Source organism: Zosterops lateralis (assembly GCF_965231275.1).
Source record: "Zosterops lateralis genome assembly, chromosome: 1".
NCBI lineage: Eukaryota > Metazoa > Chordata > Aves > Passeriformes > Zosteropidae > Zosterops > Zosterops lateralis.
The window spans coordinates 127836096-127863627 of NC_139762.1; the positions used below are offsets into that span (position 1 = coordinate 127836096).

At 43.1% G+C, this 27532-nt stretch overlaps 2 protein-coding genes across 7 annotated transcripts in view; one reads left to right on the forward strand and one right to left on the reverse strand.

Annotated features, from left to right (window-relative positions):
- The window catches only part of NCALD (neurocalcin delta), a 57610-nt gene extending 37041 nt beyond the window's left edge, over positions 1-20569 (forward strand). For all 3 annotated transcript variants that reach the window (XM_083855278.1, XM_083855277.1, XM_083855279.1), the window contains exons 2-4: positions 3409-3805; positions 10147-10252; positions 10422-20569. In XM_083855278.1, coding sequence (XP_083711404.1) covers positions 3428-3805; positions 10147-10252; positions 10422-10519 — 582 coding nt within the window. In that variant the 5' untranslated portion in view covers positions 3409-3427 and the 3' untranslated portion in view covers positions 10520-20569. The remainder of the gene's footprint in view (positions 1-3408; positions 3806-10146; positions 10253-10421) is intronic.
- A 2230-nt stretch (positions 20570-22799) lies between these two features.
- The window catches only part of GRHL2 (grainyhead like transcription factor 2), a 65858-nt gene continuing 61125 nt past the window's right edge, over positions 22800-27532 (reverse strand). For all 4 annotated transcript variants that reach the window (XM_083880052.1, XM_083880053.1, XM_083880051.1 and 1 more), the window contains exon 16: positions 22800-27287. In XM_083880052.1, the coding sequence (XP_083736178.1) occupies positions 27173-27287 (115 nt within the window). In that variant the 3' untranslated portion in view covers positions 22800-27172. The remainder of the gene's footprint in view (positions 27288-27532) is intronic.

Here is a 27532-nt window from a genome sequence, read left to right on the forward strand (position 1 = left end):
CTTACTGTGCTGTGCCCATAATGTAATCTATTGTGAGGAGTCAGACAGCAGTCTGTGAAGTGACTGTAAGGATCTTCAAGTGTCTTCTGTGATTTTCTGTACTTGGGCTGCAAAAGCATTTTGATCTGTTGTTGATAGATAGAATAGGCACAATAAATCCCATTGCTGCAGTTCCTAGAACACCACCTATTAAAAAGGAACAGCCTGGAGAGCAAAGAACATGATAACAATTCATCACAAGAGGACTCAGGAATAATGCTACTAGTTTTGACTGCGTCACCTGGCATCACAACGGCTGTGGATTTCAACCTTGGACTGCAAGTCACATATGGTTAGCTCTCTCTTTCTGCCTGGAGAACACAGGTTTTTCTGGTTGTAATGTTCTGCAAGGCAGTGCTCTCAACTCTTTTGTGGTTTTTATTATTTGGTGAAAATATGTTACACTACAACATTGTGCAGTTATAAAGGCATTAATTTTTAGAGTGAAATACAGTCTTACTGGCCACCTTTTGAAGGACACTGCCTGTATCTTACCTCACTGTTTCATTTTTCAGATGACTCTGGACTAGAAATTTGCAAGCTGATTTTTCAAATGCTTGAGTTATTAAAAAGCAGGAGGGGATTGTATGGCTAATTCTAGCTCATTCCTACCACAGCTGGCTTGCACCTTAGTCAGCAATCTTCCCTCCCTGCTCTCTGATCTGGAAAGTGTGCTGCCCCTGGTACTGTGAAGGAGCTGCTGGCTGGGGTGTGGGCAGCTGCTGTCTATGCTGGGGATTTTACTGGGGGTTTTGTGTTAAACTGCTGCCACTATGAACTGAGCCTGGCCACTTCCCTTGTCCAGTTGCTCTTCCATCCCACTGGCAGACCCTGGTTATGTTGTTTTGCCTGACATAAAGCCCTCTGGCTGCCCTATTGTAATCCATTCCCTCAGCTAATTCCCAGGTTGTTTGTTATGGGCCCCATCCAACACCCGTGGAAGGCAACACAACGTTCAGCTGCCTCAGCAGCTGTTGGACCATGCCTATGAAACAAGGACTTTTTGGCTATTTTCAGGGCATTAAGAACTTGGATTGCTTGAAAAGTGTACAGCATGTTTTGATCAGGATGAAAAGACAAAAGGCAGTAGAAAAAATTACCTTTGAGGTGGTATCTTCCACTTTTCAAGTGTTTTGGAGACACTCAGGAGGAAAAGAGGAAAAGATACTGTTTGGTCAACATAATCAACCAAGCCCCCGAAATTGTCAGGAGATGGATAGGCCCCCATGGGGCAGGATTCTTCACCCTTCCTATCCTCCTGTCTGTGATCAGGGAAGCCTGTTCTCCATGAACCATGTAGGCAATGTGTTTAGACAGGACATATAGGTACCAAACTATGATGCTGTTTAGTTTTTTGTCTTTTTTCTTTTATGTGTTCTCTGGTTTTTTTGCACATATATTTGTAACTCTGTAGTTTATTGTATTAGTGACTAGTTTTCCATGACCTTTCCCTAGGCAAAAAGACCAAATTCCGGAACTCCAAGTCCCAGGGGTACAAGACCCCAATGCTATCTTGGTTCTTCCTGGGAACCAAGACCAAGAGTGCTGAGGAAAGAACTCCAAAGAGAGGATTTGACCTGAAGGAAAATTGCATCACCACTTGTCCTCCTAATCAGTGCTTTTTATCAATTATGTTAATTTCCTAAAACCTATAATATGTATTCACCCCTGGAGGGGGTAGACTTTTGTGAACATTTTCCATAACTGCCTCTGAAGGCCTTCAAATAAATATCTGCTCTTATATTATCACCTTACTAAAATTATCTCGAGCTTCATTTTCAGGTTGGGAAAAAGGCAACAACTGTATGTTACCAGACAGCCATCAGTGCATCCTGGACACACAGATGGATCTAGGATGGATCCTGCAGCTTTACACTGCAGAAATACAGCTTTTTGGTCATTCTGGTCCAGAGAACACAGGAAATTAAGGAATCAGTCCTCTAGCAGCCTTGGGGGGTTCAAAGTTCTTGCAGAGAAAGGGAGCTTCCCACAAAAAAGAAAGTAGCATCAACCTAGGGGAACCTCAACTTCTTCTTCCCAATGCCAAACATAATAGACATAACATAAGTGGATTAGCTTAAAATAGTGGTACATTTCTCAGTAGCTGCTTCTGTCATGTATTGATACTGTATTAATTTTTATCTTTTAAAAGTAATATCTTGGTTAAGAAAGGACATTTTATTGAATACTCTTTAGCCATTCCAGTCATCATTATTAAATCCATCTCTTGGCCAGAGACTCCATTCTGACAACAGTGTGAGTCATGTTTAAATTATTTTGCAATTCTACTTTAGTTATCCATACATCATATCTCAGTTGTGACTGTCATTTGTGTGACAAATTCTCAGGCAGGGTTCTGTCAATAGAGAAGGGCTTCCCACAGATCGGCATAATGTTAAGCTTCCAGTAAAACTGATGTTGCCTTTTGGAGCCAACATACTCAGGCTCCAAAACTTAAAACCCAAAGGCATCCATCATTAGTAAATGTGCTGCAAAATGTGATATGTACCAACTTGCCTACAATGAAATATAACTAAGGTGATTTATTAGAGACTGTATCCAATAATACTTCTTAATAGTTAACTTAAGGGAAATGAATTTCCAATTTCATTGTCTGGGTACTTTCTCCTTTTTTTTTTTTCCTTTTAGGAGTTTTTTTCAAAGAGCTATGACCACCCATATTACTATTAGTAATAGATCTGGTTTTTGGCTACAAAAGAGATTAAAAACCACAGTAATAGTTTGAGTTGGGGAATCCAGGTTGATAAAATCTCGTCAGATTTTATCTTAATTTTGAGGTAAAATGGGAATTGGTCTATGCCAAACAAAAGAGGCAGTTTCTGGGTGGCTTTCTGGTTATAAAGATATATGTAGAAGGGCTTTGGAGCTACTGGTTTCAGCATACATTGCAGTTGCACCTTGATCCCATTTTGGAACAAGACCAAGGGAACATAGGCCTTTGTACCAGTCTGGTTTCCAGCAGAGTTACAGAATATCTTATTAGGCCAAGTCCTCAGGACAGTTGGGTGACTGGGATGGAGGGTGTGCTGCAGCACACAGCTACTGGGACCTTGCAACATCTATAGCTTACCTCATAATTTCAAGGGCAAATAGGATGGCAGTAAATTCAGTGTTATTACTGTTCTCCAGACTGTCAAAACACAGTGTAATCAACATGTAGATAAAGTTTATTAATTTTTTCAGAGTTATACATGTAGTACTGGACATTGTCCAAGGTTTCAGTTGATACCCAAGAGTTGAACTACCATCAGAAAACTCAGAATACAGCATACTGTTCTTCTACAGCCTCCAAGCTAATCAGTATCAATAATAAATAATAATTAATGTGTGTTTGTTTTTGCTCTGCAGGTAGTATTTTAACTCCAATATGGGAAAGCAAAACAGCAAACTACGCCCTGAAGTCATGCAAGATTTGCTAGAAAGTACAGACTTTACAGAACATGAGATCCAGGAGTGGTACAAAGGCTTCTTGAGAGACTGTCCAAGTGGACATTTATCTATGGAGGAGTTTAAAAAAATATATGGAAACTTTTTTCCTTACGGGGACGCTTCTAAGTTTGCAGAGCACGTATTCCGCACTTTTGATGCCAATGGAGACGGAACAATAGATTTCAGAGAATTCATCATAGCCTTGAGTGTAACGTCGAGAGGAAAACTGGAGCAAAAGCTGAAGTGGGCATTCAGTATGTACGACCTTGATGGGAATGGCTACATCAGTAAGTCAGAGATGCTGGAAATCGTGCAGGTATGTGCTACTCAGAGGCCGCCCTGGGCTCCCTCCTTCAGAGCAAATTGTGAAGCAGTGTTGCACTGAGACACTAAATGAAAAACTGGCAGCACTGCTTTATAATCTTGTATAAATGCTTGGATATAAAATGCTATTTTAATTGGCAAAGATTGTGTGACAATTCAAACTACAGCTTAATATCCACTGCAGGTTCTTCCAGAGCAACAGGCTGCATGGATATTTCTTCCCTGAGAGCTCTGTTGGGCTTGAGCATAGCAACTAAGCTGCTGATAAATGTGATTCTGTGAACCCTGTCAATTAATTATGATTAATTACAGTTGAACCAAGTTGCATTAGAACAATCAGGCAGTGTACTTTTAAGGAAGGCAGGCTCCCTCCACAATAAGAAGCAAATCTACTTTGAAATCATGTTATTATGAAGAACCAGCTTGCATATTATAAAGGTGTTTTGTCCGCCTAATTCCAGTGAGGTCTGCATTATTAGAATCATATTAGCTGTTTTCATACTAAGTTGACAGTATAGGTAAACCTTATCTGTGTAGATGATGATTCCATACATAGCTTCTTTGGTTGTGTTTCCTTGTGGTGTTAGTAAGAGTCCCATGTTGCTGACTTTCTCCAACATGTTTTTGCCTTTGAGGCACATCACTCTACTGAAAGATTTAAAACATTTTTTATATGGCAGTGTATTTACACAGCTTGAATCTGTATAAGACAGCACTGTTAAAAAAAAAAAAGACAAAACAAACTGTTATCAAGATCCTTTCCTTTCCCTGGAAATTTTGAAGTGCTGACAATGTACTGTATTATTCAGACTTATATTTGCACTGAAAACCAAGGGAAAGTAATGCACACAAATTACAGGCTGTGATGGCAAGCTGCATGTAGGGAATCAGCCTAACAGCTGGTGCTCCTGTCTTTCTACCAGGGCCCATCCTTCAAACACTGGCCAATACCAGCACTTGCACTACTTCAACAAGACCAAATTCAAAGTTCAGCTACAAATCTAGAGTTTGTTGTCTTTCACTTAGTCTGTTTCGTGTTCCTGTGTCTGAGTTGAGGAGCAGGACCTCCCTGTCTGTGCCATGACAAACCCCATGGAGTATTTGCATTAGAAAATCCTCTGTTCCTTACATATCTTCCTCTCCCCCAGGCAGGGTAAACAGCTTGTCAATTACTGTTTTTCTCCTGTATTTCTCCTCATGAGAAAACAAAAAGAATCCCTGAAGAACTAATGTAGTACATAGGAAACACAAGGAGTCAAAGCTGGGTGACCACCGGCTCCTCTGGAGGAGGAGACACCCTGGGGGCTGCAGGACCCCTCTCTGCTGTCAAGGAGCCCAGGAGGGCACTGAGCCAACAGGCAGCACAAACCCCCCAGGCAAGGAGATCTACAAACAGGCAGAACAAGGCCACAGATTTGTTCATGTCAAATGAAATTAAAATACCAGTGGCTGGATTTTCTGTAGCGAGCCAAACAAGGACCAGCAAAGCTGGAAGCTTTTTCCAGTTACCCCAGATCTGCTTGCCAGCAAGTCTAGAGGCAAGCTCTGCCTCCTCTTCATATTTTTGTCAGTACCAAATCATAGCATTGTCTTTTACAGCCATGATGCCATCATCAAACAGAATTGCAGCTTAGGGATCAGCGTAGGGCAGCATTCTGTCAATGTGTGTATCCAACCCCGAGCAGCACTTTGGCTGTGCACAGCGCTCAGACTAGCACTCCAGCCATCCCTCTGCACTTCTTGAGAGGTTTGGCTCTCTCCTCCTTTCATGAATGTGACACTCAACTGCGTGATGCTTATAATCTCACCTCATTTTGAGGGACCCAATTTTGAGGGACCACACAAAAAGCAATTACGGAAGTGAACAACCTGAAAAACAGTTATTTCTGCATTGTGGACTATCAGCAATTTTTAAACCGTGAAAGCTGGCCTTTCTGCGATGGAGCTTCCCATAAGGCAGTGTGCTTGTAGATGTCATCCTGTTCTCTTCTTTCAAGTTGTTTAGAATGCATTTCTCTCCCTGTATTGCATTGATCACCAGGAGCTCTTCCCAGTGGGATGGGATTTGTTGTATAGTCTCTGGAAACATGTTCAGCTGGTATCTGGAACTGAAGCAGATGACCATATTTTCTTGCTTGGTTGAGAGGTTCCTTTGATGTAGAGTGATTAGATACAAAAAGCCAGCAAACAACTATCACTTTCATTTATGAAAGATGATTATTTTTTCATATGGAATGACAGGATTCTGTATCAAATGTCTTCCTGGGGCCCCTCAGCCATCACAATTTTTCTGAGAGTGAAAATCAGAACTCTGACATATCTCTGATGTATGTCTCAAAGGAACCTATTGCAAGTCCCTTATCTGGCATACATTTGCAAATTGATAGAGCAGGATTATGTTTTCATTGGGATTTTTGTCTGAGACAATATATCAAAATGAATGCTAAAAGAAACACCTTTAGTCTAAAAGTCTTCATTTCACAGAAAAATACTGTCGCTGTTACTGTGGGATTACTGTATTTTCAATAGCATAGGGGCAAGGCACATTTTCCTTCTTTTTCAGTCTGCTTTTCTTCGTGCTTTGAAAGCCCTCTCTCTGCAGCGATTTTCACTGTTTTTCTTCCTTGCGTTTTCTTTCCATTGCTCCAGCCTAATCTAACAGCGCTGCAGGCAATGCAGGTGTGGCACTCCTGCTCAGCATTGCATTAAGGAGATTGAGGTAACAGTGGCAGCAGCAGCACTGGAACAGCAGAAATGCTGGTTAAGATGTCCCACAGGAGTCCTCATGGCTGGCCAGCTGCCAAGAAGATGGAGGTGAATGGTCCATAGCAGCTTTCTAAGTCCTGTTTTCCTACAAAGGGATGTGCTAGATGGCAAAGCACCTGCATTCCTTTAAGCTCCATACACCATCATACCCTTAACCATGCAGGCACAGCCCAGTGCCCTCACCAGGATTAGTCCAGGAGCATCCCTAGGACAGTCTCCAAAAAACCCTGCTTAGAGATCCACATGGAGCCAACTGTACAGTTTGCCAGCTGAAGGACTTTAGTGGTGGGCTGACAGTTGTAGAGCCTCAAAAAAGAAGGTCCACAGGATACTGCTACACTTACCAGATATAGCACATCTGCAGACTACTGTGGGAAGAGGCTTCGTAGCCTGCCCTCTTGACAGACCTTGTCACAGTTCCTCTCAGATTCATGTCTCAGGCTTTTCATGTCTCCCATATGTTTACCTATAATCTAAATAGCTCAGTGCTCTCAAAAATAGCTGCAAACCAGTTAGAAGATTTGTTCCCCTTGCTGAAACAGGACATATTTGGCTAGTCTCTCAAAATAAGAGTTCTAGTAAGAGATGGAAACGTTGTTGTAAGGATACATTTTTTCACTGTATGGGCTCAAAAGGCATTTTAAGAATACTGAGCAGAGACAAGAATAACACTTTCAGTTTAATAAAAGCAGAGCACACATGTTTCACTAGATGGGATAACTTATTTGCAAGCCAGGAAGAAACAGAAGCTGGTATGGGAAGAAGCAAAAGCTGATATGGCTCTGTAAAGACAGTGTCAAAAATCTCCACAAGGCTGAGAGGAAAACAATTTTTTTCAGGGCAGTCATTCACTTCATTGAAACTTCTAGCCATCGGAATTTATTTCAAGAGAGTAAAAAGGATCAACTGAAAATTTGTGCTGTCCTTGCTGTTGCCATCACCATATGAGCTTTTTGACAGTTTGCCAAGTGTACCAGGAAAGTGCAGCCCTCACCAAAACTTCTGGCCTGAGTGCAGCAGTGGCAGCCAGCAACTGGGAGCAAAACCTGTGTGAATGGAAAGGGATGAAATTTGCCTTAAAATCACCCATTGTTCCTCATCCACATGGAGTTGGAAAATCAAAGGAGAGAGTTCAGCAGGGCAGCAGATGAAGCAGGAGCTTGTGCTTGCTCCGATGATGTACACAGGGCTCTGGAGGCACAATTTCCTGGTGGCATTCAGGGATGCCAGGGAGCTGTAAGGAGCACTCCTGACCGAAGTTCACCTGTTAAAGCTGCCCTGACTCGGGAGACTCCTGACAGGTATCAGTTTCCAGTGCTGAATACCACTGATGGTTTTCAGCCCAGGTTCTGGGAGGCTGAGGAGTTGCACTCCATGTGCATGGGGTAGAACCTCTGCAGCCTTTCAATCCCAGGCCTTAGCCCAGGGTTAGTACAGCCCATCTCTGTGTAATCATTGCATCAAACCAAATTCCTTTCAGAGCTTTCTCTTTCAAACATACAATAAAGAGTTTTGTGTAGCTGCACTGATTTAATATGGGGCAAGTCTCAAGATTCTTAATCAGTCTTAGCTGGCTTTTACTTTGGGAAAACTTCCCAATGAACTTCTGAGTAAGGACATAAGAATTTGTCCAGAGTAACCATTTTCAGCATGAAAGGAACGCTTACTATGTTATTCCCATCTGGCTTTCCTAGAATATCTCATCTGTTATTCCCTTCACACGCCTCTGTGAAAAGGACCCTGTAGGATGAAGTCATCCTGAAGTGCTTTTTTTGTCCTAAAAATCTGCATATTCTTACTATGGTTACTTTGATCAGGGTAAACATCCCCTCACTCTCAGTCTGGGGCATTCCTCCCACACTTTCAATGCAGATTCTCTGCTTTGCCGTCCTCTCACCCAGAGAGAGGGAGTGACCCCTCCACCTCGCTTCCTACTCCAGACAAAATCCAGACAGCTTCAAATGCTTAAACACAGGCAGATTTATAAGCCTCATCTCTGCTCTGACCCTTGCGAGCCTTGCATGCTGATGAGGATGAGCAAGGTCTAAATTCTTATTGTCCACCCTCTCCATTTTTTTCCTTCCCTATTGCCTCCTTCTCCCAGCTCCCTCATCCCTGTTTACATACTTGTATATTGTGTTTACATACTTGTATGTTCATCCTTTCTTCTGTGCTCCTGGTATCAGAGTATCGTGGTTGTGTGGGCAGCATCCCTGCCTCTAGTGAGGCTCTGCCCAGTACTCTGGAGCACTGATTCTCCTGGGAGATGTGAAGGGTGATCTGTTGGCAGAGGAGAAGCCAGCAAGATGGCCGAGGAAGAGGATGCTCCCTAGTCTGAGTGTAAAATGTCTGTGCTGCTTAGTGGCATCCTCCATCTGTGCTGTTACATTCCTGGAGCCAGTCCCTGGGGATCCTGAGCCAGGTGATCTGAGCTGCTAGGCAGAGTGCCTTCATAAAGGGAGAGAGGGGAGAGGGGTAACCCAATGAGAAATCTTGGTTTGCACCGAGGACTCCCCTCCCGAAGCAGGAGGAAAGGAGGAACAAATGTCACATTGGCTGTCACAGCAGGTGACAGCCAGTGAGTTGCAGTGGGCAGCAGAAGGGGCCAGTTGGACCAGGCCAATGCTGCCTTGGGCTTGGATGTGCTGTCCCCGTGGCTGGGAGGAATCCCCAAGGCCATCCCCCTGCAGCCCTCTGTGTTCTGCTGCTCTCCCAAGTGTGGCACTGCAGAGATACCTAACACAAAGCCCTGGTGTCCACTGGTGCTGCATGCTTATGTTTGCCAGCAAGGTTTGGATAACCAGTGCAGAGACAGATCCTCAGCCTTGTTTTAAAATTAAAATTATCCCTCTTTCAGGGGCAGCTAGTACCAAAGATGACTAATACATTTGTCTGTGCAAAGGATAGCAGTGGGTGGTAGTGGTGCTCTGTAGGACCAGAACATCTGGTCTCTGTAGAGTGAATTGTGAAAGGGATTTTGAGCTGTGCACACACGCCAACCCCCAATGAAAAGGCTGCCTCCTTGATGGTCCAGTCTTTGTTATCTGTGAGATGCAGCAAGTGCCAGAAGTGAGTCATTGCTCTTCCCAGGGACAGGGTGCTGACGTGGAGGGAGAGAAAGGAGATGGGGGAGAACCAAAGGCAAGCTGACAAGTGTGGTGAGCATGAAGCCTGTGTGGCCAAAGCATGGAGATGCATCTTGCACAGGACAAGACCTTGGTGCTCTGGCTGTTCCTCCAGGGAACTGCCGTTGCCTAAAGTGTTGTACAAATGATTATTTGTCCAAAGACTGTTTTACTAAGGAAAAATGTAACCATAGTCCAAACCCAGATGGTGTTTGACCATGACTAAATAAAGAAACACAGTATTTTGTAAACAAGTGTCCCACTGAAGAGGGAAGCTGCATGCACTGGTGCCACCCAACACCCTTCAGCATCCAAAGGTGCTGAAGGTCTTGCTGGTGCTCCAAGGATATTTTCTACCTGTTTCTGTCATAAGGAGATCATCATACCTGTGCACCAAAATAACGCTCTTCTTACCAGCTCTTTGCTCCTGTCTATCACACAGGCAATCTATAAGATGGTTTCTTCTGTAATGAAGATGCCAGAAGATGAGTCAACACCAGAGAAGAGGACTGAGAAGATCTTCCGCCAGATGGACACCAACCGTGATGGTAGGCACCCTCCAGGGGGGTGGCTGGGGTGTCCCCACACACGGGACCACCTGCAGCCCAACAGGCTGTAGGGTTTCTTTCCCAGCTTCCTTCCATCATGCTTGTCCAGAGGCTTGACAAGTGTGCTGCAACTCAGCAGGTGTGCTCAGGAAATGTGTTTCTTTTCCAGGAAAGCTCTCTCTGGAAGAGTTCATCCGAGGCGCCAAGAGTGACCCGTCCATAGTCCGTCTCCTGCAGTGTGATCCCAGCAGTGCCGGGCAGTTCTGAACCTGTCCTTTGGATGAATTATGTATCTGCTTTTTTTTTTTTTCTTGCCAAACAACATTCATGGTAGTGTTGCCTCTGTATGGCCAAATATGCCTTCATTTGTGGCATCTTATAGCTTATTTTGTTGTGGGTTAATTATAAGAATGCTGAATTGCTCTTAACAATTTGTCCAGAGCACGGGCAGTACTGTTTTAAACAGATATTGTGGTGTTATCGTTGTTTTTAAAATTTCATTTTGTTTTTTTGTTTGTTTGTTTGTATCTGTTTTGGAAAGTATTGTGTTGAGGAGGAGTAAACCGACAACAAACCCCTTGGCAGCAAGACACACTGACAGATTTTAGATTGCTGCTTTAGTTGTTAGATATTCACCTGCAGGACCTGGAAGTGTAGTAAGGCTGAACCAAAGGGGTTGTGATGAGTGGGGTAGGATTCACCTGGAACCTCCTCTCCTGTCCAGGAGGCACCAGTTAAGATCAAAGACAGGACTGGGAAGAAGTATGAAAGTTCAAAATGTGTGTGGGGTGTATCATCCACTCCATGCCTTGCTGTTTCAATGCTGTGAACAGTTTCCAGGTTGTGAAGGAGAAGGGACAAAATGAAGGTTGACTTTTTTTTTTTACTAGGTTTACAGTGGTTGAAGTCATATGGCTTTATCTGAAAATTCAGCAATTTGCAATCCTGATCTCCAAATCCACAACTGACAATACCTCTTGCCATTTGGGATCAGCAAAAGCAGACACAGATGTGAAAAGCTGGGTCTTGACAATAAATTTAAGGGAAATACATGTTGAATGTGAAATTTTCAGGTTAGTAATAAAGCAGTTGCTACTAGGGAGAGTGGGCATTCACGTGAGGAACTCACGGAGCACCTGCAAGCAGCTCCAGCTAAGGCACATCTGCTGTTCTGAATGCTCTTGCACAGCAGGAAGTTTTGGGGGTGTTTTTGTCTCTCTCCATGTAGCTAACAGAGTTTCTGGGCCTGCTCTTAGGGGAAGGCTGTCATCAAAACTTGTTTTAAACATAAAATTGTAGCATTTATATTTCATTTATTTTAGTAAAGTTCAAAAAATCTGTACTGAAATGAGGAAATGGTACGCTTTATGATATATTTATATATATAAAAATTAAAACAAAAAAAGATCAGCTCTTGAGAGAAATGTTGAATGTTTATCTTTCCGCCTAGGTGCAGGAGTTCTGAAATTTGCTGCTGCAAAAATTTTATCCTTTGGTCAAAGTTGCTGTATGCAAAGCTAGTACACACATGTGGGATTTCTTAGGGACTTCACAAGCGCCGTTGCAAAAGGAAAGCTGGAAAAGTTTTAGCAACAGGAGGCATTGTGCTGACTAAATTGGCATTTATCAGTCATTAGCTGAAGTATGCTTTGTGATCCGTTTGGAGAGCTACCCATGCAGACAGTGCACCGTGTTGGGAATTCATGAGCTCGTTAGAGTAACCTTTGTCTGACAGGCAAAGCTGGCATTTTGTCAAGTGACCTTGTCGATGCTAATCCCCAGTAGCCTTAATTTAAAATAAACCAAGTAAAAGAAGTCTGCTTTGCAGATGATGATTAGCTAAGTACTAATTAGAAGTCATGAATAAGTAGTTGAGCATAATTAATCTTCTGTGGAACACTAGCTAGCATGTACAAAAACTGACAGAAGCAATCCTATACTTAATTTTTCTATACTATTTGCTTTGCCAGGTGTGAAGGGCAAAGCATGTTAAGAAAAAATAAAAGTAAATTGAAAATAATATTGTTAATCAGTTGTACTAAAATTTTTATGAGTGGCTAATGACACTCAATAAATGTCTTCAAGCACATATCCTTGTCTGAAACAATCACAAAAATCCAATTGATATTTCCATTACATTCATCAAAATCTGAGCTAAGATGAATGTGAGAAAATAAGAAAGCAAAGAGGGCCCAACCACAGACACAGATTTTAATATCCAGCAGTTTCAGGTGTTACAAGCACCACTGGCAAGTTTTGCACCAATTCTTCTGGCTGATGAAAATGTTCCCTATCTCCTTCTCCCAAATCTTAATTAGACACCATGTGCACAAATCCAACCCTTTGAAGGACAGTCTGTGCCTGCCTTCTTCAAGGTAATTTTCTACTTTACCTGGAGAGGTTCTGGCCCTCTGTCCCATGTCCATCACATCATGGATTTTGAAAGTCGTGTACTTTAGGGCTGTTTTTCAGCAGAAGAAGCCTGGCCAGACTGCTGGGGGTTCCTGAAGAAAGGTCAGTGGGCATGCACTGATGCACACCCCCCTCTGCCAGATGGGAATGACCAGTGCCACCAGCTCCACCACCTCCTGTGTGGGCAGGACAAGGGGACACCAGAGGATCCCTGCTGAACTTCCAACCTCCTGGCTCAGTGCAGGCACCCACGTCCAAAGCAGCCCAGACCTATGGAAGCTGGCATTTACTGAAGGTGAACTCAGATACCTTCTATGATTCCATCTTCTTAATGCTGTGAAAGCAGTTGCACGTGACTGAAGCTTTTAAAATGTTGCCTTTTATTTAAGTGACTGCATACCCCCTCTTTTTCATTTTACAAGATACTTGTGGCTCAGAACCTAATCTGTCAGTTTGGTTTTGCTCAGTAGTCTTGGGGTGTTGGGGCCAGGCTCACCTCCTGGGTTACTACCATGCAACTCATGTTTGAAAGCACAACCTGTGCTGTGACCCCAGGCCAGCAGAGATGTAATGCTTCCCACAGTTCACAAAATTTGGAATAATAAGAATTAGCTTACAGCTGCAGAGGACATAGCTGTAGATAAGGCTATTGTATAAACATTTACAGAGTGAACTAAGGTTATTCTTTTACCTGAGTGCCACTGATGATTGGTATTATTTTAAATTATTAACTATCCCTTTCTTTCTCTGCCTCTGCATGTACTTAAAGAATGATTAGTAGCTGAAGTTGTGATAGGAACATCTGCAGACCTCAAATCAGCAGGACAGCAGTGGTGTGCTTCGCCTCAGATTGAAATTTTCTGCTTTGCTGTTACTTGCATTTGTAATCATAACTGCCTTCATACAGCTTTTGAAGGCAAAGTGATGTATCCTGTATAAAATGGCACAGTAAGTCAGACTTTTGAGTGATTCATTAGCAATATCTCCACACAGGAAGGATGGCAGACAGCACGTGCTATTTCATATCACTTCTCAGTTTTGTAGATGCATTCTCTAGTTTTACTTGCATGTGCAAGAGGCAGCCCTCACTAGGTGTTGTCCAAAGGAATTGAGTACATCTCACATGTAGACTGAACTCATGGAAAATGCCAGTCTCATTTATCTGACGTTCCCAGTCAGCTTGTCAAACTCTGGGCCAGAAGATGTGAAGTGAGGACTGTGACTTGTGAGTTTTGCAGTAGCCTCTCTTTGTGTTAGGGTGCTTTGGGAAGGGAAAAGGAACACAACCCTTTTAAAACCAACACACATGTTCTTGTGAGCACTTAGAGTTTGAGGACTGAAGAAATATTTATGTTTTGACATTATTTGAAGCCCTGTCAGTTCACAATTCAGTGATGTTCCTGAGGTACTCAGAGCTATGCTATTCCCTTGCAGTTCTTAGGAGCTTGTAGGATTTTTATCTTCTTCCAGGGGCATTCTGTCCTTTGTTTTTCTGTTATAAGGCACAACCTACACATTTTCTGGTGCTCAAAACAGTAAGCCAGAAGTGTGTAAATTTCATGGCTGGATGAGGTCTGTGTGCTGAAATATTGCACTCCAGCACAGGAAGTAGTCACACATGACCAAGTCCCTGTGGTTTGAACACTGCCCCTTGAGGATGAGCCCCAGGACTTCTCTCTTCACTGATGGCAAAAGTGCAATAATGCGGCTTAGCTTGATTTTCTTTTACTGCAGATCAGGTTAAGTCGCATTTGCTGTGGGCAGAACCTTGTCTCAGCTGACTCATGGAAACTTGGTGAGTTGTGGTACCTTGATGTTGAGCCCTAATCTGCAGACTAAGTTAAGCTGAGAGTATGGTCTTGGCCATACATCTGAGTACATGTGAACCAGAGAACACGGTGACAACTGGCAGGTCCCTGGGGACATGTGGCAGTGAGAAGGGAATCTCCTGCCTCAGAACAAATGCCCTGAGCTGAGCTGCCACCTTCTTTTAAAACTCTCTCTTTTTTTAGCACTGCTGGTGTAAGATGCAACACGATAGCAATATAGCAGGTCAGGATGGAGGAGGCATCCTTCAGGAGTTTCCTTTTGCAGTTTAGCCTACAAGTGCCAAGTGGAACAATCAGACAAGTCTGATTGCTGACTGGACAAGTCTTCCTGAACACCCAGTACACCAGCACCTCCTTTCATCTTTCTCATGGTGCTCCCTCAGTTTCCTGGCATGGCAGTCCTTGTGCTCAGCAGTTAGATGTCAGGTACCTGGTGCAAGACTGGTGGAGAAGGATATTTCACCTGCCCTTTGCAGAAGTATTTGGATGCATTCTTTGCTCTGTGTCTTACTAAGCAGGATTGCATGTAGGAGTCTTAAAGTGGGGAAAGTTGGTTTTCTTGGTATGGCAGGCAGAACTTGTGCTTAGAAATGCAGAGAAATTTGGCAAGTGCCAATAAGCTGAGCAGTGCTCAGAGCTGCATGCAGAGTTTTCCACTGATTGTGCAGTAGGCAGATAAGATAAACAGCAGTGATACATCAGACACATCGTGCAATGTGTTTCAAGATAGGGCTTGACTAGAAATGGCACCTTCTTTGTGAGCAGCTGTCTGCAGCATATTCTGTCAGAGGTGCTGACAAAATACACTCTAAAATTAAGCAGCAGAGCTGTTCACCATACCCTGGCAGGCATTGAACAAACAGCTCCCAGGATGAGCATAAGGTTTTCCCTAAGTGCAGCTGAGGACAAAACATTGCCTGTAGGAGTTCATTCCCGGTCATGGTAGAAAAGAAGAAGGGAAAGCTCTGTTGACTCTCAAAGCCCAGGTGTCATTTTGCAGGCTAGGGACAGTGGAGTGAACATCTGTGTTTTAAGCACATAGAAAAAACAGCAGGGATTGTAAACCAGGTATGGAAATCAGTGACATTAGAAACCGAGACCACTGTTGAGGGACTGCAGAAGCCATTAGGTACCTCTGGCCTTCAGAGCAGTAGAACCATCAATTGGATGTGCAGTCAATCTCCTTGCCCTGTGCAGAAAATATCCCTGTCTACTATGGGTGTCTAAACAGCAACCCTTATTCCATCCTGGCCTTTGCTGCTGTTGTTTCTAAATTATCCATACTGAGAAGTTGTTTCTAGGGTGAGATTTAAACAAGATAAGGTATAAAGCTTTTCAGATGTACTGTCCATATCTTAACAAGCTGGAAAGACCAGATGCAAGGGGCTTCTCATTGTCTCCCACAGGTGTTATTTTCATGTGTAGCTGGGATTAAGCTATCACATGTAAAATGCTGACTAATGCTGACTAATACGCAAAGAAAAAAAGAGCTTGAGTTGTAGTAAACAATGTGAAAAGACTAGAGAAATGAAAAACTGTAAAGACATTCCTGCCTGTAGCCCAGGGTCTGAATTTGCACAGTGAAATGCTCTTAGCAGTAGCCAGCACAGAACAGCTCCTCTACTCCAGCCCAGTCAATGGTATCTCCTGGGCTGCTTTGACGCTGTGTGGTGAGACTGGAGACTCTGGGTCCTGCAGCAGACATGGTCATCTGTATTAGGCAGGCTGAGGGCTTCCTAGATCTCGAGGCACACAGCAGCTACCCACCCTATCCGTAGTGTAGTCTGCACCTGAGATGTTTTAGATCTTCCCCTCTTGCCCTGACCTTATACCAAAGATGTTCTCACCTTCCCAGGGCATGTGCTCAGGGTGTCCAGCTCTCCAAGTCTTTGCAGCCACCTCCCAGTTTCCATCCCCAGCCTCTGTATGAACAAATAACAAACACCAGCCTTTGACATGTGGAGGAGCCAAGCTTGATGCACTTAAATGGAATAGCTTCTGATTTGGTTTCCTGTCTTTGGCCCACCTGTGTGTACCACACTGTTTATTTCCTGTCATTAAGTACAGGCGGTATTAAACATTTTAAGGGCACACTGAACCTCTGAAACAACATGGTTTTCATTATCATGTACATGTTTGTTGAGGCCCTGCAGGCTGAATCTGCCTGGTGCTCGCTCTCTGCTGCCCTGGTTTACTCCACAGAGAGCTGGTTTCTCCCAGGCTGGAGCAGCACCTTCCACTACATCTCCATGCAGTGTGTGGTGCCCCAGTCCTGCAGGAGCACCCAGATGCTGTGGACCAAGAGTTAATTTTGGCATAGTTACATCAGGCGGAAACTCTTCCTGCTTTCTGTCCAAAACAAGTGTTGGGGGTGTGACCTCTGGTTTTCTCCTCCCTGGGGACAGGGGTTTCAGCAGTGTTCAGGGTTGGCCTCACGTTTCCCCACCAGATGGGATGACAGGATGATGGTGATTAGTAAACCCACCTGAAAAATCCTCTTAGATTTTAAACTTCATTTATGCTGCTCCTTGGCTGCACTCAGAGAGAAGATTAATGGGTCCAGTGTGGTGGTTTGGGGGAGAACTTGCAGTTCCTTGCCACCATCACCTTTTTATTTCCTGTCATTATTCCCATTTCCAGAGCAACCAAATAGTTTTTTACTAGTATCTGGAAGAAACAGAAAAATCAAATCCAGGTTTCAATCCAATAAGGATCTAAGGAAGGTTACTGAAGACATCATGCTCAATGGTAGTTGTACAAATGTTCCACAAAATCATGTTTCTTTGGTATTTTGAGTTTAATTTTCTTATTCATGTTTTAGGCATGTTTGTGATTTATTTCATTATTTTGGATCCTCTTAGATTCAGCCCTGCTGGTTCTTCAGCTCTTATGCAAAATTCCCAGTAATCCCAAGAGCAGAACTGACTGAGCAATTACTAGCAAGGTGGGCACACTGTGTCTGGTAAAAATGAAGAGCTTAATTACCTTAGGGAATGTTTTTGTCTGCACATTTGTTTCAAGGAGACAAATTGAGCTGCATTTCAATATGTTTATCTCTTCCACTTGCTCACTTCAGTTCCATCCAAGCAGTCTTGTAGTTAATATTTGTATATTCTGCATTATTTTGCTCTTGAACCTGAAGTGACCAATATTGTCTTCCTCTGACAGGATTACTTAATATCTTTTGATTTTTAAATATTACTGAGTGAGTGATGTGATGGATGCAAAAGTAGTTACACATTTGTGTGCTGGCTTTGGCTGTGATAGAGTTAATTTTCCTCACAGTAGCTAGAATGAGGGTCAGTTTTGGATTTGTGCTGGAAATAGTGTTGATAACAGAGGGATGTTTTCATTATTGCTGAGCAGTGCTCACATGGTGTCAAGGACTTTTCTGCTTCCCACTCCACCCCATCAGCAAGGGAGCTTGCAGTGCACAGGGAGCTGGGATGGATCACAGCCAGGACAACTGACCCCAACTGACCCCAGGGATACCCCAAACCATGATGTCATGCTCAGCATATGAAGAGGTAGGGGAAAGAAGGAGAAAGAGGGTGACAAGTTCACAGTGATGTCATTTGTCTTCCCAAGTCACCATTACCTGTGATGGAGCCCTGTTTTTCTGGGCGGGGCTGAACACCTGCCTGCCCATGGGGATTGGTTAATGAATGTCTTGCTTTGCTTTTGCAGGGGCTTTTGCATTCCCTATTAAACTGTCTTTATCTCAGCCCATGGGTTTTCTCACTTTTACCCTTCTAATTCTCTTCTCCATCTCACTAGAAGGGAGTGAATGAGTGGCTTTGTGGGACTTAGTTGCTGGCTGGGATTAAATCACAACAATTTGTTTAAATTTGGGCAGATATTTCTGATGCTGTAGAAACTAATAAATTGAGATAAAACATGGTGAAGAGCTGAATGGATCAAAGTGCCCAGTTCCTATTTTGTTCCATGACCATTCCACGGGGAGAGCTTTCTCTGTTCCCTCAGGCTGTTGCCTCATTGCAGCATAGAGTAGACATAACAAATCGAACTTTTAATGATCTACTACAAGCAGACTCATTGCAGCAGCATGGAGATCAGTAAATCCTGTGTCTTGGCAAAATTAGATACCTCTCTAGATGAATCCTTTGTAAGCAAATCTACATATCCTAAGGAAGACTTCTACTATTCAGAAAGGAGAGGGACAACTATGAATTAAATTAATTTGGTCCGCATATTTTTCTTACAGCTGGCTAGAATTGCAAGTGTCCTGTGTGTTGTTGCCTGTAGCTGTTGTGATGTATTGATTTCCCCCTCTAGTTCTGTTGTAAGCTCATCTGGTGGTATCCTGAGTCTCCAGCTGGTTCTCCACCAGGCAAAGCCCATGAGAAGGACATGTAGAGACGAGCAACTTTCAGGCACACCAGGGGCAGCTTTTGGAGATGTGGCCCTGTGCTGTTCCAAGCTTTGGGAGTCTGCACCTACAGAGAGCAACATGTTAAACCTACCTGATAAAATCAAAGTAGATGATCAGGCCACCAAAGGAGACGGAAAATTTGGCGGAGGGTTGTGAATGTTTTGTGCCCCCCAGCACGTGCACGGTTCCCCCAGCTATTAACTTCCAGTTAGGACCTTTCCTGGGCTCTTAGTGTTAGAATAAAGTTTTCTTATGCTGATAATGTATTTGTATTATGCAGCGTACTCAGAAAACAGAAGATTATCTCTCTATGATTGTCCTCTCCTCTCGAGAAGCTGTTCTCCTCTGTACATATGATATGCAGAATGTATGGGAGTCTTACCAGCGTTGGTTTGCATTTTTAAGACTGTACTAATTAATGTGTGATACTATTGTGTTTTTGTAGTGGCATCTTTGATGTAAGATGTAAAAACTATTTAAATTTTCTTTTTTTGTTGTTGTTCAGCTTTTAGAGATAGCACCAAGGACTGCATGTTCACTAGAATCAGCCTTTTTCAGGGGCTGTCATAGCTGCACGCAGGCACCGGTGTTTCACCCGGCACGTAGCACCTGCGTTCTTCTTTTAGTAGGGGTCAGTTTTGAGTGGAAACGAATTCTTCCCGAAATGTCTAGTTTTGTCTTTCCCTCTCTCAGATTCAAGCTTCCCCCTCCCATGCTGTGTGCCAGCCCTGGTCCCAGGAGAAGACCTGGGAGGAATGTCTGCTGACCCAGGGGACCCCACTGGCATCAGGCTCCCTCATCCCATAGCTCACCCGATGCATGATCCTTGGAACTTGGTTTTCCTTGGAACTGCTGGCTGTGCCAGCACAAAAAGGGTGGGCTCACATTGCAAGACAATTTGTGCAAGTGACTATAAAATTAATTAATGAAAATTGAGGGGAATTAAAGAAAAGAAGAGCCTGAGCAGCAATTTTAGGGTCAGAATCTTATTGGGGTGGTTAATATAGCAAGAACTTGGGGTCAGTACCTAAAAGACAGGACCATTTGAATGGCTTAGGTCAATATTTCTTTTCAAGTTTGGAGAGTGAAGTGGGGCTCAGATCCAACCTTTCAGGCAGGGTGGACTAACTAGATAGACTGAGTCTGAGATGCTTCTCCAGATTGTATCGTGGGCCAAAAGACAAGACATGCTGCAACTTAGGAGTTATTTTTCTTTCAGGGTTGTTTTTTTTGTTTTCCTTTTTAATGGAGAAAGCAGTTCAAACTGCACCTAGCAAAATGAATGACTTCAAAAGCATGTTTTTCCTTGTTATATAGACACTCACGAAACAGCATTGTGTGGCTAAAAAGGCACATTTGTGACAGTTTCTTTCTGAGTGCCAAAATATATAAGCAGTATTGTTTAAAGGGAAATAATTTTTTTACTGTATTGTTATTACTGTTGAACAAATATATTGTTTTTAAATGTTAGATTTTGAAGACTTTTGTATTGTAAATTGTTTTGTGACACGGTGCTTTTTCATACTGGAATTACTGATTGCACCTAAATATGAATTATTGCTTTCTTATATAAATATGTGACCTTGAACAATCTTGATGAAAATCAATGTGTGGTGGATACCAACAGTTCAAAAAAATTCACCTACTGAAATCCTCTAAGTGTTCTTTCCTACTAATAAACATTCTGCTGCAGCTAGCGATGGTGTGCCATGTGCTTTACTCCCTTCACAGTGGAGCCTTCAAGCCTCAGGTAGCCCCATGGTCTGGGGAAAAAACCCCAGAGAAGCCTTTGCCTACTGCCTTCACAACTCCTGCCCTGCTCACCGCTGTGGGCATAGAGTCAGCAGCCATGAAAGCCAATGTGGAGAGCTCAGCCAGGGCTTAAGCTGTGCACAGGAGCTGGGCCAGCACATTGCAGCCGGCTGGGCTCTCCACTGTTGGAGTTTTTCTTCCAGCAGCTAAAGCCAGCAGCTGGGCAAGGAGTAGGATATCATGGAGTGGGTTATTAAAGCACAAGGCTGAGAGCCCTGGTCCTCTGAAGCTGGAAAGAGCAGCTTAGCTGGCTGACAGCAATTTTCCTTGCTATAGATAAATCCCTCTCCAGGCCCAGGGGACTTTTTTACCCCCTAATGACTATCACACCATCAAGGGAGCAGGATGTGGCAAGGAAGCATGGGCTGGCAGCATGGTAGCTGTGGTTAGTTGCTTTGAGATGTAGCTGATGAGGCAGCAGCAGAGTTTGTCACAGCAGGGACTCCTGCCAACCTCAGACAGGCTCTGGAGGGAGCTGGCTGATGCTTCTGTGCATGCTCCTTAAGTTCCTCAAATTTTTACCTAGACTAAATTTGGAGCTGGGATTAGCTAAGTGCAAAAAGTAGTTTAAAGCCTACTGGAAAGTAACAGAAACCAGTGCCTATTTCCTTTAGAGATTTAAAAAAAAAAAAAAAAAAGCCGATTCGTGGAACTGCACATTAATATGAGCTTGAGACAGGCTGGAGCCTGAATGAAGCATCAGTTACAGTATTCAGGTATCTCCTGAGCTCAGTACAAACAGGCTTTATCACACAAGCTTCCAGTGTGCCAGTCTCCCTGTGATGTACACTCTCCTCACCCTCCCCTTAGGGCCATCATACGATTTAGCATAAAAAGACTGGGTGTAAGGAGGTGTTTATTTGTACAGGGATGCTAAAATCCTGCACTTTGCACCCTTGCTGTCCCTCGAATCTCACTGTGCAAAGGTGTCTGCCCCAGGCACTGGAGCACAGGTTGCACTCCCACAGTCCCAGAGTGGAGGAGGAAACCTGTGATCCTGCAGCTCATGGCCCCATCTGGGAAGTGGCGTGCTCCATAATCTATCACTGTTTTCTGCAGCACAAATTGAGCCAAGAGATTGGGGAAGGTGCTGAAAACCACAGCTTTGCTGCTCCAGTGAGGCCCCTAATGTTTTGATCAGGAGCTAAAAGTAGGGTGTTCTGTGCTCTGCTCTGAAAAGGGGGTCAGTTCTTAATGACCTTTAATTAAGGTGACCCAAGTCACCCTGCTAAAGCCTGGCTCAGCCATGCCAGGCACAGTCCAACCCTTGAGTTGTGGGTGCAGAGGTTACCATCAGCCAACACACTTCTCCTCATCCCTCCATGGCCTCACAGATGGCACACTGCCAACCACACAGCTTTAAAGCATTTGCATTTTAAGAGCCACTCAGTAAAACTACTTCCTATAAAACATAATTAAACATCTATCACAGGCAGTGCCCAGGAAATGTGATTACCTTAAAGAGCTCCATGGGAGCTGATCCTGGCTCACCCCCTGCACTGCTCATCCAGAGCACTGAACTCCTCCACCCCACTGTAAGACAGGGCTGCCCTGCTCTTTGCTGAGGCAAAGGCTTTCCCAAGCAATTTCCCACTTACTAAGATGTTCTCACCTCCTGAATCTTACTTGAAAAGCCAAACTCAACTGGTGGAGAATAAAATGCTTGATGAAAATGTTTTATTGCAATATGTGTGGCCAGGTATGCTTCAGTGCTTTTGGAGTAGATGTGGGTAAGGACCTCAACTCAGGTGCCCAGGAGTCACAAAGATGTTGGTGTCAGTGCTTCCAGCCAGGTTCCCAAGACACTCCAACAAGGCACAGAATCACAGAATAGTTGGGGTTGGAAGGGATTTCTGCAGTTCATCAGGTCCAATTCCCTTGCTCAAGTAGCTTAGTCACAGTCACAGGAAAAAGCATTCCCTGTTTTCAGAGGGAAACTCCTGTGTTTTAGTGTGTGTCCACGTGCCTCTGGTCCTGTCCCTGGACACCATTTAGAAGAGCCTGACTCCATCCTCTCTGCACCCCCACTTCAGGTACTGGTATATACTGATACTCTCTCTCCTGGAGAGATGTAGTAATACACACCACAGCAACAGAAATATTATCTCATACATAGGAATATTTATTTTTTTTCCTTCTTAAAAATGTACAAAAAAATAAAATACTTGTATTTACAGCTTATCAAACCCCTCTCCCAGTTGCAACACTATTAAGTTATATGAGCTATATTCTTAATATAAAAGCACACTATTTATACATTAATTTTCCTTGTTTGCCAAAAAGACGGCTTGTCACAATCTTTGGCACAAACATTCTCGTTTGTATCTTGTCTCAATTAATAGGAAATGGAAGAGCATATAAACATTTAATAAGCTTTACATTTCATAAGTCATATGATACTCCTTTCCAGTTCCACTTCAATCAATATACAGCATCTCTGACAGCTACAGAGTTTAGATTTTTCTAACTGTTTGAATTAATTTACATTTAAACAACTCATAGAATGAAAGAGAAAAATAAAAAGAAAGACATTTGATCTCTGAATTCCATTGACCAAAAACCTTGTGAGAGAGGACATAGGAAAAAAACATTCTTTTCTTTGTAGTTTACACTCAGTGATAGAAATCCTCCAAAATGTCTCAATGGGGTTATCACCATACATCCACAAAGCTTCACTCAAAGGATGCACTTTATTTTGGGAATATCAGCACCCGACTGTGAGAAAGAACTAGCATTCGAGAATTTGAATGGGATTTCATAATAAAACATCAAATGGACGGACAAAGTGCCAAATCTGCAGCAGGAACCAAAATTAGAAGAGTGTTCTCCTTTTGTACACCTCTATCTAGAGTCTTTCAAAACACAACATCTACAGACACTGCACTACCATAATTCTTCATAGGGAAAATGCACCGGGCAGCAAGCCACTCCTCGGGCTGCACTAGTTAAGATTCAAGACTGCTGTCTTGAAGAAGAAAATGAAATGAGAATTTTGTTCCTTTAAATTAAGAACTACCACAGTTCCACAAAGAGACAAAAGGAGGCAAGGCAGATATTTCTATCCCCTGCTGAACAGTATCCAAATCTTATTTCCATTTAACTCATAATATTTGGAAGATTCAGCATTAATCAATATTTTTTTAATCAAACAAAAGCAACATGCATATTTTAAACAATATACATGTAAGCACTGTGTACTCCTCAGGATATCTGAGTCAAGCAGAGCACAAGGCAGCCACTGCTTCAGAAGTTTGCATTACTCATACCACTCTTGCCCCTCTCCCACCACTCTGATGAGCTGATTTGGACCAACAAGGTGAACCTCAAGAGCTTGCCACAACCAGCATTCAAGGTTCATTGCTCCTCCAGCAGCTGATGCTACAATTACAACTGAAGGGGTGCAGTGTGGATACTCAGCCTTAGTGCTTGGAGTGCATCTGCATCTGGAGCAGAGAAACAAAGCCCTCTGACCCTGGCAGATAAAGTTAAGGGTGATGATCCTTACCTAGCTCTAGTTGTTTTAAAATGGTCTTACCACCAATCTTACCACCGATAACTTCATTGAGATTGTAAGAAGGAACTAAAGGCAGGAGTGTCAGCTTTCTACTATCAGGAATTTGCACACTTTAAGATGTATTTAGAATAGCTTTCAGTTAATCTTGGAAGCAACTTCCCTTTTCTGGACAGTGGCTGTCTGAAAGCATCTAAAATTGCAATGGAAAGATATCTCCTTAAGCCCCAGCATTCCTGGAGCATTGCACTTCTCACTGATCCTACACTGCTCCTCATCACAGCATGAGGAGCACGCACAACAGATCTCAGCTCATCTCAACCCAAATGTAAAACAAAACCATCCCATTAACCTGAGTGCTGGTGCTGCCAGGACAGCTTATCCTTCTCTGTGATCCCTAAATTCTCACTAGTCTTTCTTAATGCAGCACATTCCAACCCAGGCCAGCCCCAGGTGCCACCAACATTCCCTTGGACAATAGGTTTGTTGGGGGCAGAATCAGGGCTCAACTCCTGCATACATTTACTCCTTTGCTTCACCTGCAGCTTCTGCCCAGGCATCTTGACCAGTTGATATTCTGAGGATTCCAAACACCAACAGAGGAATACAAGAACTTACAGTATCGCTCACCAATCCTGTGTGCTGGTCCCAGTTCCTAATGCCTTCTGTCCAAACTGTCCTCTTTTTTTTTATTTAAGAAAAAAGTATCTGGGATAAGTCAGGATAGATTTTTTGTCACAGTCTGAGCCAAACAGAAACAAACTGAACCATCATAAATTTCTTATATTCCCAGATTGTTTGCTCTTGAGCAGGGTAGCAAGAGCATCTTTGCTGGAGTGCATTTTTATATAAAGTTAAGAAAAGTACAACAGAAACTCTGCAGCAGAAGGGGAAAGAGTGCATGACCAAAAAAAAGGGCAGGAGAAATACAGAACACACACTTTGCTTTACAGGCATATGTGGATTCTGGCTTATGTGGATTCTGGCTATGTTAGCGCTGATGATACCAGCCTAAACCTTTTATAATTTCTGGTCCCACAGAAACCTTGACTTGTACCTAACATTTCTATAAAAGGAAAAGGTTTTAATGGAATGCAACTGCTAATGAAGTTAAGAAAGTGTGCAAGAACTTACAGGACAATTCATTCAGATATGGCCAAATCAGGCTGGTCAGTTATCCCAGCTACTTTGCTTGAATGCAAATAGCTCCACACAGCTCAAAACACTACACGAACCCTGTTAAACAAGGCAGTGTTTCTTTCTGCCATTAACCACCAAATAATAAAGGTTGTGTGACTAAAGGAGAAAAGGTTTTACAATAAAAAGAATGAACTCTAAAGGCTGCATGTAGGAAAGGACCCACAATTCTGTCTGTCACACAGGATCCATATAGAGAGTGCATAGAGAATAAAATGCACAAAAAGTCTGAAAATTATATGCTGAGTGAGGAGCTCTTTACAACAGCCAGAGGAGCTGGAATGGAGAGAGAGATATGCTTGGATGTCATAGGGACATTCAGGCCTTGAACCCCTTTCCTGGTATGATTGTAGCCTGCACAACTTTCTCTCTTCACAGAATTCATAAGACAGGCGTGGAATTTGATGGAATAACCATGTAGTTCAACTTGGATTCAGATGCAGCCCTTGAGAGAGAGACCAATCTCCACCCCTCAGTTGTGGGATACTCAGTCTCCAGTGGCACAATTGTTCCAGTTTTGATAAAATATTTACATCAAGCCCAGGCTTACACATCACCCAAGTGTCCTAGGAATCACAACAGAATCATTCAATGGAACTACAAGAGCAAATACACTTAAAAGGAAGAGTTTGAAGTCCTGTTTCTTACAGTCTAGAGGAATGCTTTGATGCAGGCTCTTTCTGCAGGCTGCTGCAGAAAGAGCTTTTCCACCACAAGTTTAAGGAAAGGCCACTTTTGGAGCCTCTGCTTCATCAAGGAAGACGATCAGGAAGAAGTCCCTTCTGTACCTCTAGGCAAGCCAGGCAGCAGACACGTGATGTCTCTTGGATTTTGTTACAGCTGGATGGGAGACTCAGGTATCTACAGCCGAGACTTGGGCACCTAAGGTGGGCCCCATTGTGCCAGAGCATCCAAGACCCAGCAGCAGAGTCTGCTCTAATATTTCAATATACAACTGTGTGAGCAAGGATGGAGCATTTGAGTACAGATTTCAGTAATCAGCTTCTCAGTATACACTCCTTAACAGATTGCAGCAATTTAATCCTCTAGAAAAGATTCTATCAAACCCTAAACCAAATACATACAAAAACATGGTGGCAGTAAACATGCCCACATACAGTAGTTAAAATATATTATTGCATATTATAAACATTATATACAAGGTTAAAATGATTTTTTTACCATTTACTTACAAATGACATTTGTAGCTGAATGCCTTACTTACAAGTCCTCATTGCTACGTACTGAGAACTACCAGAGGTATTTGGCAAGACTATACAGTATAGAGAGATATGGATCAGTCTGAGCAAGTGAACTGTCAGCCACTTTGCCCATCTTTAGCACTGCAACACATTTTTAGCAATGACAGAGACAACTACTGGTAAAGTGATTTATACCAGATTTCTGAAATTAGACCAGCATAGTTACTGAACATGTTTTAGAATGAGCTTATCCACACTGAAGTATGGATTAAAATGCTGCATTTCACATTTGCAGTGGGTCATCTGGTTACAAATGTGGGGGCTGGTAACTGCTTGTACACTAGAGAGTGGGGAACAATAAATAAGGGACCAGGTTAATGTGAATGGCCTCGTGCTTGACAAACCCAAGTCTATATGGAGTGGCTGCATATGTGCAGAATGGACAGTATTTTCAATGCAGTCTTGTAACAGTTTCTCTGATCAATGTCTGTCAGGTTCATGGGGAATCTGCTTTCCAAGAAGGATGAAATGCTGTGGTTCCTTACAAAAAGGCTCTGCCTGAGGCTAGATCTCTGTCAGTGTGATCTTGAAGCCTTCGACCATGCTCTCCATGTTCAGGATGAATGTGTCCTCGTTGGAGTAGTGCTCAATAATGTTGTCATCCATGTTTACCAGGATGCTGGTGACAAAGGCAGAAATCAATGTTTTTATGTACCAGGACACTGAAAAGGAAAGCTATACACTCTACCACATGTACTTGCTTCTCTACAATACAAAACCAGACTCCAGTACATGCCAATACAGGGTCACTGGGAAATATTATCAAGATCTGCCCTGTAGTCCCTCATAGTCTTTGCATTAGAGGCTGCTCCTTGCCAGAGTAGTTAAGACACACAGTAGTGCTAGGATGTTAACACAGGCTAG